Below are 15,612 nucleotides of genomic sequence, written 5' to 3'. Positions count from 1 at the left end.
TTCAACAGTCACCACCCCTAGCTATACATTCTCATCAGTGAGGAACAAGAGCCTGCATGCCACACTTGTGAAAACCTGCACCAGTGGAGGTGACACACTGCTGTTATCACCACTCCTGAAACGCACCACCCACCATCTTACTGCACTCACATGCATTGTTTGGTTTCTGTCAACCTTCAGTACGTATCAATGAATGAGTGCCATTTATTCCACATAGAGGAACTCACCTTTGCACCACGCACACTTCCATGTCAGAGGCCGTTCTATCAGAGTGCCCCTCTGCTGCCATCACACGGCCACAGCATGTAATGGAATGTTGGTGGGAAGGTTCAGCCTCTACTGCCCTACCACCAACATCCACCTGTGTTCCTCAGAGATTTGTAATGAAAATTTTCCAGTGCTTCGTTCTTGAAAAAATTGGTCACAAATACATTACTGCCAAAAAGCTACGACATGAATAAAGCATCATGTGAAGCAAGGGGTACTTCTCTCTGCCAATACAGGGTTTATGACAGTCCAACAAAGAGACGTGATCAGATTTTTGAATGTCTAATTCCAACTCTACACATTACTTTTGAAAATCTGCAGGTCACATATTTATGCTGACTGAAAACTGAGTCACAAATATTAAAAAAGATAATTTCTTGACAATCTTGAAGTCTGTTTTTGAATTCCGTCATCAAAACAGAAAGCAAGGCTGCATGTTTTTCACTGTTCGCAGGACTGCATTCAGCCACTGCATCACAATTCGTGAACTTACTTGCCATTACTTGAGCTGGCACCACACTGCACTCTGTGCCCAGACTTAGCTCACAAGGGGTTCATAGCACACCACTGTCTGGTTGCTGCTGAGTTGTAGTTCCAAAGCTGCTTCCATGATAACACAGGGTACAGGGCAAGCCAGACTTGCCTGAGCTAATTAATCTTTCAGAAGCATCCAAGCAAACAAAAAGTTATTTGTTTTATCTATTAGCCAGAAGAGACTACACGAGCTGGCTCAAACAAGCCCTCAAACAAGCCTCATACCACATCAAACTTGCCCAAATCCCTTCATACTGCAGAAGAGCTGCACACAGGCAGGGTCAGTATTCATGGCCACATCAGCCAGTTCTTGCAGGCTACTTGATGAAAAACACTGCATCAGGATTCCTGCTGTGACATTATTGTGGAGGACAATGGCACACAGCAAGAAATCAGCAGAGGTGTAAGAAGGGAGAATGCATTTAAGGAAGAGGGAGAAGCACCATCAGATAGAGGCAGCAGAGCAGCTCAGCGCAGGCTGCCCTGACAGGCACTGAGCTGCAGCAATCTGCCTAACCCTTACAGCAACTTCTGCTCTAAGACAGATGAGGCACAAAGAGTAAAGGCACAGGCAGGAGCAGGTAAGAGCCAGCTGCTGAATGACAGGCTCTAAGAGGCTCCAGAAACACGGTACTGGACGTGAGGCACTGTGCACAGTGCTTGCAGCAAAGGAAGTCAGATTTAGAGGGGAAAAAAGGAGAATAATAAGCTAGCAACATGGAGCGCATTATAATTTCTGCCAGCACGATCACTGGTGGGAAGTACAGGCCATGCCTGGTACAAATAAATCAATAATATTTTCCTTTGCTGAATATTTCCTTTGCTCTAGAAAATATCCTGACCTTGTGTCATCAGTCCGTCTTATGGGAAGCAAGCTGCTGTCCGTAGGCAATGGCAAAAGCATGCAAAATCGTAGGTCATGAAGAGATAGTTTTAATTACAACAATAATTAACAAGCTGTCCTGACTTGATTAACTAGAATTAAGGTAGCCCAAACATGTAAAATCAAGAATAACTTCCTCCCCCAGGATTTGGGGTTGTTCATATTTGTGCCTTCATTTAGGTTTAGAACATAAACGTTCTCGAGTGTCCAAACTAACAAGATGTTTCTTCCCATAGTAAAAGAGTGACATATGACCACATAGCTGGTGGCTCTCAGCATCTCATCAGATCAGGCAATAACACACATCCACAGAAAGCTTGCGTTATACTGAGATGTAGCAAGATTCTCGCAGTTTGGTAGCTCTAGTTAAACCCTGAGGAATTACCCCTGTAGTAAAATACAGGCACACAACACTGCACATAACTAAACGCCAAGCCCAGCAACATCTCTCTCTGTATATAACCAGGAGACGAATAGAATTGCAGTGCTCAGTAGCTCTCACCACATCGTGAGAACTCAGCACTGTGGTTCCCACCTTTCATTCATGAAGGATATCAAAACTTTGGCCAACTAAATCAAAACTAGATGCCAACTGCCAATAGAAAAACATCACTAGTTTATCTTAAGAGTCTCCAAATCATAAAACTGCTGCAGACTGGAAAAACATTCTGAAAGAACAGCATTATCTGCTTAAGAGCTCTTTAATTCTTCCCCAGATTATTCTCCAACTACAGGCAACTATCAGTGCAAGATAGAAAACTACAAGGAGCTTGAACTGCACTGCGTCCATTTTTGCATAGGCGTGTTTCTATTTAACTAATAAAACCGTTCTAAACACGAGCATAATTTTCAATACAATTACCCATGCATTAATTTCATAATACTTCACTCATTTTCCTTCTCCCTTGCCTTCCTTTTCTCTCTTTTCAGATTAAAGAAAATCCAGATGGGGTGCAGGTGCTGCAAAATGATACAAAGGTACAATAAAAGACATTTGAACTGGATAAAAGAAAAGCATTAAAACACGTCTGTGCTCCTCCACACCTACTGCTAAAATTAGTTGGAGACTGAAGCTTTCCCAGAATTTGGGTATCTTTAAAGTCATGCCAGAGCATGCCTTCTCTCAAATGCCCTTTTGATTTATTGTAATCAAATTTCTATATTTCTATAATTTTCTATAATTCATTTCTATAATTCATGAGCCACAAAAGTATTGTGTGGGACAGAAATCTCATCTTAACCAAAAAGATTTTCCTTACATAGGTAGCATAAGCTACCCTCAATTCAGCAGAATGAAGAGCACAGACTTTGTCAGAACCTCCCCCTCCCCTAAAAAATGAAAATCAGCTACAGATCCTTGCTTTTGTCACAGTTCCTTATTTATTTTTAATTAAATTAGCTGCAAGAACAATTTCTATGTTAAAAGCTATCCTGAAGAAGGACACTTTTTTTTTAGAAAGACAACACTTCAGTCCCACTTAATGGCTACTCTTTTCCCTGGCCACATCTCCAGAACAGGTGAGGAAGTGGGAAAAAGCACTGGTCCTACAAGAGAAAGAGGGGAGATTCTCTGATATCTTTCTGGGCTTCTGGTGAACCTCATTACGGGGTCAGTTCTGTGCTACTCCCAGGAGACCACAGCATAATTCAACATTTCCATTCAGTTTAGGTCATTCTCAGGTCCTCAGGTAAACCTCAGTGACACCAGTTCCTTAAGAATTCAAGCTTAAAAATGAAGCATAATCATTTTTAAGTACTACTGTTAATAGCCTAACATTTCTTCCACAAACTTTTCTCATTCCAGCTACATTTTTGATTCAGAAGAATTACAATCACCTGAATGCACTCATGAAGGAAACAGCTACAAACAAGATGAGCAAAGAAGCAATAAATTCAAATTCAAACACAATCATGAAATTAAAGAACAGAAAAAAGAACTCCAGAAGGATGAGCTAAATAGAACAGGAATTAAAAATCAGGTAAACAGCACAGGGGAGACCCTCTGGAACCACAGAGGCGATGCTTTTCAAGATGACAGCCTTGCAAAGTGTGTTGCAAAGCTTGATGTTGCAGTCAATGGCAGCAACTCCCATTCTGGTGTGCACCCCATTCTCAGCCCCAGCACAAACTCAGTGAAGAAAGCCAGTGAACAGGGCACCTCCAGCCAGCCAGCAGAGCCTTCTTCAGTCAACACTGGAGACTTCCAGTCCAAATTGAATGAGCGTGACCAAGAGCTTGACCTAGGAGCAGGCAGACACAGGAAGGCAGACTGCAGTCAGACAAACAGTATTCGAGGTGTGAAGCCCCAGTCTACAGAAGATAGCAACTTTCTTAGAGGAAGTGCAGTACTGGAGATCCAAAATGATGATGCCATAAGACTGCCGGATATAGATTATTGCCAAAATGGCAATCAAATCAGGAACTATGTTGAAAAAGATAGCATTTCAGTTAACTATGCACACCCAGACCAACTGAGTGAGCATTCAGCAACGCATGGCCATGACCTTCACGTAGCCTCACCTTTGCATATGAAGAAAAGCAGTATCAAGCCTTCTAACAGTGACTCTGCAGGCTTGAGTGAGGACATTCCCAATGGCGTTGCTGCCACAGCTGTGCCCACAGCAGCACAGGCACCCACACACCACAGCCACAAAGACACCAATGGACAAATGGAGGAGGAAGACGCAGAAGTAGCAGCAGCTCTGGCTGCACTGGAAGCTGCAACTGCAGGCGAAGACCTCGAAGAGGATGATGAATACTAGATGAAGATCTCTTTCTGATACACTGGGTGAGATCCAGATATTTTTTTTCCTGGATTTACATGAATGCATGTGCTGTTCATGGGGACAGCTGTTACAAAACATATATATTAAAAGAGTTGGGACTAAATCTCTATGCCTTCAAATGTTTTATACAGCCTTCTAACTTCTACTGCCTGAGGCACACACACTCTTCTGTACAGGACAAACCAGGAGGGCAAAGCATCATTCCTTACACACAGGATATTCTGCTGTATATCCACCTCATCTGGTCTCACACAAACATTTCCCTCTGTTTTGACTCTCAGGAGGATCTGTACACACTGCATTTTCCAGGTTCAGAAAAAATCCATTATTTAAAACTGAACTACAGAAGACATGGAGTTAGAAATCACAGATTTTCATGTTAGCACAAACAATTAAAACTGACCCAAAGCTCTATAACGCAGAGTGAAAGGAAGAAGGCAGCCAGCTCACACTTCAGTTCAGGCACAGGTGGAGTTAGTGATAACTCCACTTTTTCTGATACACCTTGGCTAGATTTGATCTGATACCCCAGTGACTCGCTTTCATAGAATCATAACATTGCTCAGGTTGGAAAAGACCTTCAAGATCATCAGGTCACAACCACAACCTAACCACAGTACCTTAACTCTAACAACTCACCACTAAATCACATCCCTGAGCACCACATCCAAACAGCTTTTTAACACACCCAGGGATGGTGGTTCAACCACCTCCCTGGGGAGCCTATCCCAGTGCTTAACAACCCTTTCTGTAAAGAAGTTTTTCCTGATATTCAAACTAATTTGAGGCCATTTCCCCTCATCCTGCCACCCATCACCAGTGAGAAGAGACCAACCCTGCTCTCATTGTAGGCACCTTTCAGATATCAGAAGAGAGCAATAACATCTCCCCTCAGCCTCCTCTTCCCCAGATTAAATAGCTCCATTTCCTTCAGCAGCTCCTCATATGGCACATTCTCCAAGTCCTTCACAAGCCTTTTTGCTCTTCTTTGGACCTGCTCCAGCACCTCAGTGTCCTTTCTGTATTGAGGTGCCCAAAACTGAACACAGTACTCAAGGTGGGGCCTCACTAGTGCCAAGTACAGGAGCTCACCACAACGTTTCCGATGCAAGCCAGGATGCCATTGGCCTTCTTGGCCATCTGGGCACACTGCTGGCTCATATTCAGCCAACTGTCCATCAGTACACCAAGCTCCCTTTCCATCAAGCAGCTTTCTAGTCACTCCTCCCCAAGCCTGCAGGGTTACCTGAGGTTGTTGTGACAAAAATGCAGAACCCAACACTTGGCCCCATTGCAACTCATACAGTTAACCTGGGCTCCTTGATCCAGTCTATCCAGGACCCTCTGTAGTGCCTTTCTACCCTCTGGCAGATCAACACTCCCTCCCAACTTGGTGTCATCTGCAAACTCACTGAGGGTGCATTCAATCCCCTCATCAAGATCATCAATGAAGATGTCAAATAGAAGTGGCTCCAATACTGAGCCCTGGGGGACACCACTCACGACTGGCTGCCAACTGGAGCTAACTCCATTGCCACAACTCTGGGCTCGGCCATCCAGCCAGTGTTTCACCCAGCAGACAGTACGCCCATCCAAACCATGGGCACCCAGCTTCTCAATGAGGATGCTGTGGGGGACAGTGTCAAAGGCTTTACTGAAGCCCAGGCAGACCACATCTACAGCTTTACCTTCATCCATTACATGGGTCACCTTGTCTTAGAACAAAGTCAGGTTTGTCAAACAGGATCTACCATTTGTAAACCCACGCTGAATGAGCCGGATTCCCTGGTCGACCTTTAATTGGTCCATGATGGCTCCTGAGATTATCCATTCTATAACCTTTCCTGGCACTGAGGTGAGACTGATAGGTCTAATTGGTCGATTTAGATTATTAAAACAGCAGAAGCCAAGCCAAAGTCAAGAGTGAGAAAGTCAGGTGGTTTAATGAGCATGAGAACCATGCCCACAGTAACAGAAGTGCTGAAGAGGGATCAAAATTAATTCCTTCTAGATAGATTAAAACCACCTTGAAACCACAGCCTGAGATCTCTGAACTCTGATAAATTTTCCAAGCCTACATCACTTGCCTTAACAAGACAGCTTGCAAAGAGGTTGTGTCTTCAAGCTCCCCAGCAAGATGTGTTGTTTATACATAACCACTAAGAGCCAGTAAGGTCCCATCTCTGACTTGACTGTAGTCCCTAATCTTACAGGAGGAAAAATTAAGCTTACAAGCTGAATTAAAGCCTCAGAATATCAGACCTGCATTCCTGGTATGCTTACTATTCCTCTGATCTTCAGAGTACTGAGTTACTTTTGTTGGATTCCTTGTGGAAAGCTAAGGAGTTAGAGACCAACTCAGTGCTGTTGTTTCATCAAAAGGTGGATATTAACAGTTGTCATAGGAAACACTTGAAATTTTGTACTGACGTTGTGATTTCTGAGCCTGTTAAGCACCCAATAAATTTTTTAAACTTATGAAAAATTATCTGGTGGTTTTTGTAAATAAAAGGTAAATCCTTCATTAGATACACATTAAACATCAACTATGTATTTGCTAACAGTATATGCTGAATGCTAAAACCGTTAATGCACATGTGAGGATCAGAATAAGAGGTGAGTCTTAAGCAATGTATAAATACATAAAGAATTTGTTTAAATGCAGATTCCCTCCTTTTATCCAAACAATGCAAGATAAAAACAAGTTTTCCATTTCTCTAAGCGTGGGACTTCCAACACAAATCAAAGTCAATTCTTACCTTTCTCCCAGAGAAGTAAAACAAAGCACATTACTCACAAAGGACTTTCAAACCAAAGCAGCTCCCAAACATGCTGAATCAGGTATCTCTGCTGAGGCAATGCTTTTGACCACTGGCACTAGGCTTGCAATTTCTGCAAGGACCAGATGGGCCATGCATGTTTGTTCTGGGTCACATTCCCATTGCCTTAAAGCAGACAATGCATTGCAAAACAATTACATTCACTGCAGGGAAAACACCTGGTCAGTGCCCCTCGACTGAAAAAGTAAGTCAGATACCTGCATATCTCAAATTTGCAGGGTGCAAAAACTTTTCTGAAACAAGTATGAGGCATCATCACCATCCAGATTTCCTTTACCTCCTATCTAAAACCATGAAGGCTGGATAGGGCTTTGGGCAGCCTGATCTAGTGAGTCAGTTGAAAGTGGGTGGTCTTTAAAGTCCCTCCCAACCCACACCATTCTATGATTCTACACACGTATGCGTGCTGAGCATCAGTCACATCATATGTGGGTGTAATGTCAGACATACACCATGTCCAAACCAACGTTTTGTACGTTCATTTATAAAGTAGAACCTAAGTGTTTCTGTTTTCTCTTGAAGCAAAAAGAGTGAGAGCTTTGGCCAACACTCATTAATGTTTCTGTATCTGATGAATTTCTACACACGTAAGAGTGAAGACATTTGTGTAGAAATGAAAAACAAACAATATGGAAAATTATTACAAAAGCTGGAAATTATATGCAAAAATTCATCTCAGAAGCTCATATTTTACTGGATATTCTCTAATGGTAGGCAGACAGCTTAAAGGGAAAATGTAGTTTTTCTGTGTGTAAGCAAAGAGATGCTGAATGTGAGTAAGCTTAGAATGTTCTCTTTTAGCAGTGGGTCAGCACTGGGTAACTACAAACAGAAATTCAGACCATGGCATAGATCCCAAATATGGACAACAGGGAAGGAAGATGTCCCAGTCCGCCCAACTCAAGGAAATTAATTGATTTTATCCTTAAGTATTACAGGGCACATTTATTTACAAAGCAACAACAAAAACCGAGATACGACAATGCAGAGTTCTTCAGGTCAGCAAACAAAATCATAACAAGAAAGTAGGAACCTGGAAATAGATAAATTCCACACTTCTTTTTTTAATTTTAAAGAACAAAGGCAATTGACTGGGCAAGCGTTGCTATGGAGACTCTCCATTAAAAATTAAAATCCAGAAATAGAAAGTCATTATTTGCTAAAAGATGCTTTAAAGTAATCTAAAAATGCAATTTTTATCATGTAAATTCATGAAACAAGAAACACTAACTAAAAAGATAAAAATTAATATTTCCCTCATGTTGCATCTGCAGTTTTAATTTTCTAAATGTGATTTAATTTTCCATAAGATTAATTCTTGCCAATATATCACATTTGGCTAAACAAGAATAGAATATATGAACATTTATAACAGCCTATTTATACAGTATTTCATACATTTATTCAAATGCTTAAACTGAACATTTTAATTACATTGAAATCATTTCACTTAATGGATTATTTATCTTGAACTGTGACACACTAAGAACACAAGAAAGTTTATCGAAGTCAGTCTACAAGGGAACTAATTTATTTTTAAAGAAAGCATTATCAACAGAGTTGCTTCAGACAGTGTTCCAGGTTTCTGTACATCTGTATCGCACACAGTGCTTAAGACTGTTGGACGCATATAAAGAATCCTCATTGGCCTTTCCAACAAGAACTGCCCTTGGAAAATAATTTTATTATATTTCCTCCTTCCTTGCCATCATGAAAACAAAGTAGAAAGTTCCCAGCTCCTCCCCTGAGCAGGCCTTCCAAATTTCGCACACACACACACACACACTCAAAGACAGGCAGCTCAGCCTCCTCCTCCACTAAGGATTTCACTTGTGATCTCAGGGAAATTTATTTTAAAATCTTCATTCATTCTGAACCTTCACAGTAACTTTCTAAACTTCAGAAGAGAACTGGAATTGAACCAGTAAGATAAACAGAAATATTCACCCTGAACCTATAGATAATGCTACTTGTGTCAGCTGCTACTGACCGAGCAGTGTTCCAGCTGCTTTGGGAATTTCTCTCAGCATAAGCAGTCACATCTTTACTAAAGATTTTGTTTGTCTGTTAGAATGTTTTTTTACAGCTTCAGAGCAGATCATTATTCAGTAGCCTGCCTATCACTCCTCTTGGTCAGTGACCAACTCACTGTCTGAGCCCCTTTCCCCACTCCCTCATCCTTCCATCTTTCAGTCAGAGATGAGCAGTATCTCCTTGGACGACTTTACACAGCCAACAACATCCTTTCAGTGAATTGGGACAGACAAAGACTATCCTGATTTTGTTTCTAACCCTATTGCTGAAGTTCATAAGCAGTCACAACCATCCTCACAAACAAAACCATGTGGAAGCTGAACAGATCCCTGCCCTGAATCTCAACTGAAAGGACTGCAGACCAAACAACATACCAGCTTTTTTCTATACTTCACAATTCAGTTCTGTATGTTACCAATGGGGGGAAAAAGAACACAAAAAAACAAGTCTTTCAGGAAATACAGCATCCTGTTACTATGTCAGGTGGCAGATAACTATAAAAAAAAAGCACTGAACCAGCCCCACAATGAAACCAGGTCACAAGAAGGCTGTGGTTTAATTTGTTTGCTCTTTGTTCTCGCTGTTATTTACTCCGAGCCAGGGATTAGTTTCATCTCATGAGGGTGCAGAAGCACAAGCAAGGCAACGCCCTCAGCCTCTCAACCCCAAGGTTGGTCAAATTTTCAATGACCTGTGATCACATACACTGTGCCTTGCTCTTAACAATCCAAGCTGCACCATGAGGTAGCCAGTAGGTTAAGGAGACTTACTCTAAAGGAGAGGAATGTACACAACAGACACAGTATGACTATGAGCAATAGGACAAAGACAAATATATCAATGAGATGAAAATAGCACGTAAGCATTTGATGACAAACTGCAGAGGTCAAGCCAATAATCTCCTGGAATTAATGCTATAGGTTGTAACCATCTCTCGTCCAGTGGTTGATATCTAAATAAAGCTTTACTTTCCTGCAGTTCTCATTTGAGAATCAATTCCAGCAACAAAGTTAAAAAAAAAAAAAAAAAAGAAAAAAAAAAAAGAAGAGGATAAAAACCTTCAGAAAAATCTTCAGAGATCTATGCAAATTTTGGCATTTCCAATTCAAGGTCTGCTGCTGTATTAAAAGCCTTCGCTGTGGCCAAAACCAGTGCAGGTTTCTCCATCACTCCCCCCAGTATCCACCTCCAGAACGAAGGAAATGTTATAGGCTGTTAACCCAATGAATTACAGTTTGGTAGATACAAGTGACACAAAGGTTAATGTATGAAGCATTCTGTGCATTTTCCCAGAACAATGACGCCGTCTCATTTCAGTTATTGTTAATTTCTAGTGATTAATCTCCTGTTTATTGAAGCTTGCGTATGAAACTCAGCTAGTAAAAGCAGCTTCAAAAAAGAAAAAAACCCAACGTTAATCAAAATAAAAATAAATACACATATTCCACCCTAATTGCGAATTGCTTTTCCAGAGTCACGCATTTGTGTTAATTAGCAGCTGATGCGCACAGCTATTGTTTTGACGTGAGCCACACATGTCCTGTTCTCTCTCATTGCTTTGATTAAAAATTTGGCTTGAGGAGAGGTTTGCGTTGTTCCTCTCAGTAATTGCAGCAGCCACTTCCCGGCTCCGGGAAGGGCACAGCGGTGGGGCTCGGCTCGGCTCTGCCCCCCGGGGACGGGATGGGGACAGGGCAGGAACGGGGCAGCCCCCGCCCCAGCACTGCGCCCTGCTGGCGGGGCCCCCGCTGCCCAGCCCCAGAGCAGCGAAATGCAATTACTAAGCAGCAGGTGAGGTACCTCTGATTGAACTGGGGCTTCTCGGTGCTTTTAAAACATTTCGGCGCGCGCTCTGAGCTTTCTTGAATAATCCATAAAAGCGTCAATAGCTCCCTCTGCTGCCACAAACACGTTCCAGCTGCTCTACACCAAACACACAGGGGACACAAACCATCGCGTTCCTGCACGTGTCCCCCTGCACACCTACACACGTAGTAAAAGTAGAAACTGCGATATGGGATGGATATTTAAACATCCTCCTAAAGCTGCTGCTTTTCAGGGATCATTGTTACGACTGTAAGTCAGGATACTAAAAGGCCAGTAGTTAAATATCTACTATGCTTTTAAGACAATTTCAAAATATTATCTTATTCCATGCAAACATCATACCACCTTACCTGGGCACCTCACTGGGCATACAGCGATGTATCCACACCGAGTAGAGGGATGAAAGCAGGAACCAAGAGTAGTGCATGTTTAAAACAACAAAGAAGTGATCACAGAATGACTGATCACACGTGGACTGCTTATACCAGAGGTTCCCAATTCACTTTTTGTCAGCCAGAAGCCCTGAAGGCATCTGAAACTCCTATAAGCATTTAGATGGCTACATTTACTTATTTTTTTTAGGACAGCAAGGTAAGCTTCCCTCAAACTTGGGATTCTGCCCTTTCCTGTTCTCAGGTAAGGAAATGACAGGTAGTAATGGAAACAGGAAAAAAATCAGAGGGCTTGAGTGTGTGAAGTGAGCAGTTACACTGATAGAAAAATCCACTTGCCAATACAGCTCTAGGGAACAGGATGGCGTAGTAGCAAACCTTCATGCCACTGCAAGTCTGTCACAAGGAGTTGCAGAGGTATAATTTTAAAAGAGCTATTTCTGTTAAGATACAACAGTCCCACTCTGCAGATGCCAGAGACCAAGGTAAAAAGTGTTGGCAGCCCAACACTTCCCACAAACAAGCACCTATCAGCCCTGGACTAAGGCCCATCCCCAGTACAAATAACTTGATGCTTCAAACCCAAATTCACAGCAAAACACGGCAGCCCATGCTCTGAGCTCTAAAACAGCCCAGAAGTTGCTCACTGCGCAGTTCTCACACCTTACCATTACGTCTCCTCACATGCTCCCGCCATCTTCTAGCGCTGCAGGCCTGCGCTCTGCCCTCTTTCTCTCTCTGAGCCAGGACAAAGGGCTCCTCCCATCCCACATCACTGAGTTTTCCCTCCTTGCTCCAGCCTGACACATTCTTTAATTAATTTTCTCCACCAGATGACCAAACACAGTCCTTAGTCTATCTGGGAGTCTTGCAGCTCTGTATGAATGGTAGTTACAAAATCAAGCATGCTGGGTCACAGGTGGCGCCCGTGGGCAGCAGGGCAGCTTGTCTAGAGCAAGAGGTGATGTCAGACTGCAGTAGGAAACAGAGCAGTGGTACCTTATCATATGTGCCCTTATCATATGTGCCCCACAAATCAAAACAAAAACCATAAAGAAAAAGATGGAAAGTATATCCAGCATCTGTAACAGACAGACAGTACTTTGGGCCTAACTCAAAGCTGTCCTCAAGAGTCCTAATCAAACACAAGGCTTCACAGAACAGTACAAAAATCAAAGCTCACTTTTACTAGTACAGCTACATGCTTTGTTCATCAAATAAACAAACAAGAAAGCATAAGTGCAGTCTTTGGCTATTAGCAGTAATATTACATACCTAGCAAGAAAAAGGATCAAACTGCTCCGAATTGCTCAGTAACAGTGGTTTAGATGGGTACAGGCTGATTAGCACTGTGAGCCACCTGCAGGGCACAGGTGGGAGCATTCAACATCCATCTGGAACACAGGCCATATGAGGAGAGGCTGAAGGAGCTGGGAATGTTCAGCCTGGAGAAGAGGAGGCTCAGGGGAGACCTCATTGCTCTCTATAACTTCCTGAAGGGAGGTTGTAGTGAGCTGGGGGTCGGCCTCTTCTCTCGTGTCATTAGTGATAGGACCAGGGGGAATGGTTTCAAGCTACGGCAGGGGAGATTCAGGCTGGACATGAGGAAGTATTACTTTTCAGAAAGGGTGGTCAGGCACTGGAATGGACTGCCCAGGGAGGTGGTGGAGTCACCAAGCCTGGGGGTGTTCAAGGAAAGACTGGATGTTGCGTTGAGGGACATGGTTTAGTGGGAGCTATTGGGAATAGGTGAACGGTTGGACTGGGTGATCTTTTAGGTCTTTTCCAACCTTAGTGATTCTATGATTCTATGATCCATTAAACACTCAGGAAACGTAACTCCTTAGAAGAAGCACATGCTCACATTCTATCCTGGGAGGCATCAGCAATACCATGCTAGAATAAACTGTTTCCCACACCATTTTCTATCAGTATGCAGTAAGCACAAGCTCAGTTTATTGGGGCGGAGGGGAGAACACTACTTTCTGACACTTTTCCTGTCACACAGCATGGCCCCCACCTCCCCCTCCTGTCTGCCAGCATGACGGCTGCAGGCCTAGGGGAGCCCACACATTCACCAGTGCAACAGGAACAGCCTGGGTTAACTTCTACAGAAAGTGCACAGATGCAACAGCTACCCCCACATTCGAAACAAGAAGGAAGGCACATTGGTACTATTCTTTGTTTTTAAAATCTTACCATCTGCATGAAGCATCTTTCCGCATATGACACAAACACTTGTCAGCAGAAGAATCATGAAGTTTCAGTTTTGTCAGGATTTCTGTACTTTTGAGTAGCAGAAAGAATTCAGAAAGAAAAGAGTGAAGAGCCACCCGGTACATTACAGCATGCTTTTAAACTAAGTGTTGGTCACAAAATCAGAAATGAGAAAAACTCTTTCATGTCTACCATGTTTCAAGGATGCATTGGACACGTACTCTTCACCAATAAAATCAGGTATTAGTAAACAGTAGTTCCCTTATCTGTTTTGCTACAGCAACATGAGGTAGACTGAGGAGTTTTGGCATAACGCCTCAAGTAATAAAATAAAGCAGTGTGTTGGGGGGAAATAACAGTTTCCTTCTGGTAAAAAAAAAAGTCACATTTCTTTTGAGGACTGATTTATGCCAGTTCAATTACAACATGTCCCAAACTTCAAAACAGAAATTGTTATTTATTCAATGTACAGCTAATAAAAGTATATGTATTACAGAATTGTTATAATTATATTTTCAAAGCTTGATGACGGTCAAATTTGTACTTAGTTTTCAATTAAATATAACCTGAAATTGTTACTGCAAGCAGTAGAAATGTCAAGGAGCTGAGTGTAGAAAACACACAAAAGGAAAAAACAAGACACACAGAATATCACACTATGGTTATTTTGTTATGTAGATGAAAAGGAAAAGAATGTATCTGGAAATGACAATCTAAATGTGTTTTCAAATTCCATTAATCTTCTAGTAGCACTGTCACAATTCTCTGAGAAAACAGAGGCCTGGAAGAATGTTTTTCTTTCTTTTTATTTTTCCAAGTTCTGATTGCAAACCACTGCTGCATATAAACTTTTAAAACTCAACGAGCCCAGATCTCAAAACAGACCTTGTGTGATGCAGCTAGGAAACACTGAAATAATGAACAGAAGAATTGCAAACAGGATGGTACACTGATAATTACATCCAGCTAGCCACAACATCTTGCTTTGAGCTTCCTTCACCTATTCATACAGCAAAATTCATTGTAATGCCATTTGCAGACTGCAGTCATCTGTGAGAACATAATGTAACAAATTAAGCATTGTAATATCACTGAGAGACACAGAGGAAGCAACTGCAAAGAGCTTCCTGTCATTTGTATTTTTTTCTTTCCATACCTTACAAAAAACAATTGAGAATAATGAGAATGTTGCGTATTTTCTAAAAGCTCAACATCACATACAATAAAAAGTTAAAAGCCCTGATATTAAGGGCAATTAAAGGCAAAAGGTCTTCAGTCAGATACCAGTTCAGAGTAAAGCTTATATTTTCTTCTTTCCAAGATAAATACAGAGCAAGTAGATTATTTGCCAAGAAAATAGTAAGGAAGAACATCACACAACAGCCTAACCTCCACAAACAAAAACTCATAGGGCTAAGAGCTTAACATTACACGTTAGAAGCTCAGAATGTGTCATGGTCAAGATCTACACAACGAGGCAGGTTTGAAGAAATCACAAGCGAGTTTAAGAATCAATCTTTTATTATCTGCTTGGTAGTACAAAAGTTGTATATAAACTACTTTGTTAAAAATACATCCGATATGCAAATTGAAGAAAGGCTGACTAATATGGCAATGTCCATATCACTACAAAACTGCAAAGTGTAGTGTTAAAGGCAGTAAAAACAGGCACCACTTCTAAATCTTCTTATTGAAGAAGCAATGTACAAATTCAGTTCTCGCACATACCAGGTCTTAAAATACCTTATGTAAGTAAGTTATACAGGCAAACAATGTTTTACATATCCAACACATTTTGATTTTATCTACATAATTAAATGGAATCAAAATAG

The 15,612-nt window shown here is 41.7% G+C and overlaps 1 protein-coding gene across 3 annotated transcripts in view; it reads left to right on the top strand.

Annotated features, from left to right (window-relative positions):
• The window catches only part of C4H4orf19 (chromosome 4 C4orf19 homolog), a 44,123-nt gene extending 37,204 nt beyond the window's left edge, over positions 1-6,919 (top strand). For 2 of the 3 annotated variants that reach the window (XM_048942946.1, XM_048942945.1), the window contains exons 5-6: positions 2,615-2,662; positions 3,489-6,919. In XM_048942946.1, the coding sequence (XP_048798903.1) occupies positions 2,615-2,662; positions 3,489-4,446 (1,006 nt within the window). In that variant the 3' untranslated portion in view covers positions 4,447-6,919. The remainder of the gene's footprint in view (positions 1-2,614; positions 2,663-3,488) is intronic. The other variant, XM_048942947.1, reaches the window with a different exon arrangement.
• The last annotated feature ends 8,693 nt before the right edge of the window (positions 6,920-15,612 follow it).

The sequence above is a fragment of the Lagopus muta genome, chromosome 4 (genome assembly GCF_023343835.1).
Source record: "Lagopus muta isolate bLagMut1 chromosome 4, bLagMut1 primary, whole genome shotgun sequence".
In the NCBI taxonomy this organism is placed as follows: Eukaryota; Metazoa; Chordata; class Aves; order Galliformes; family Phasianidae; genus Lagopus; species Lagopus muta.
Note: the sequence above shows the minus strand (reverse complement) of the source record. Positions and strands in the feature narration are given on the sequence as shown.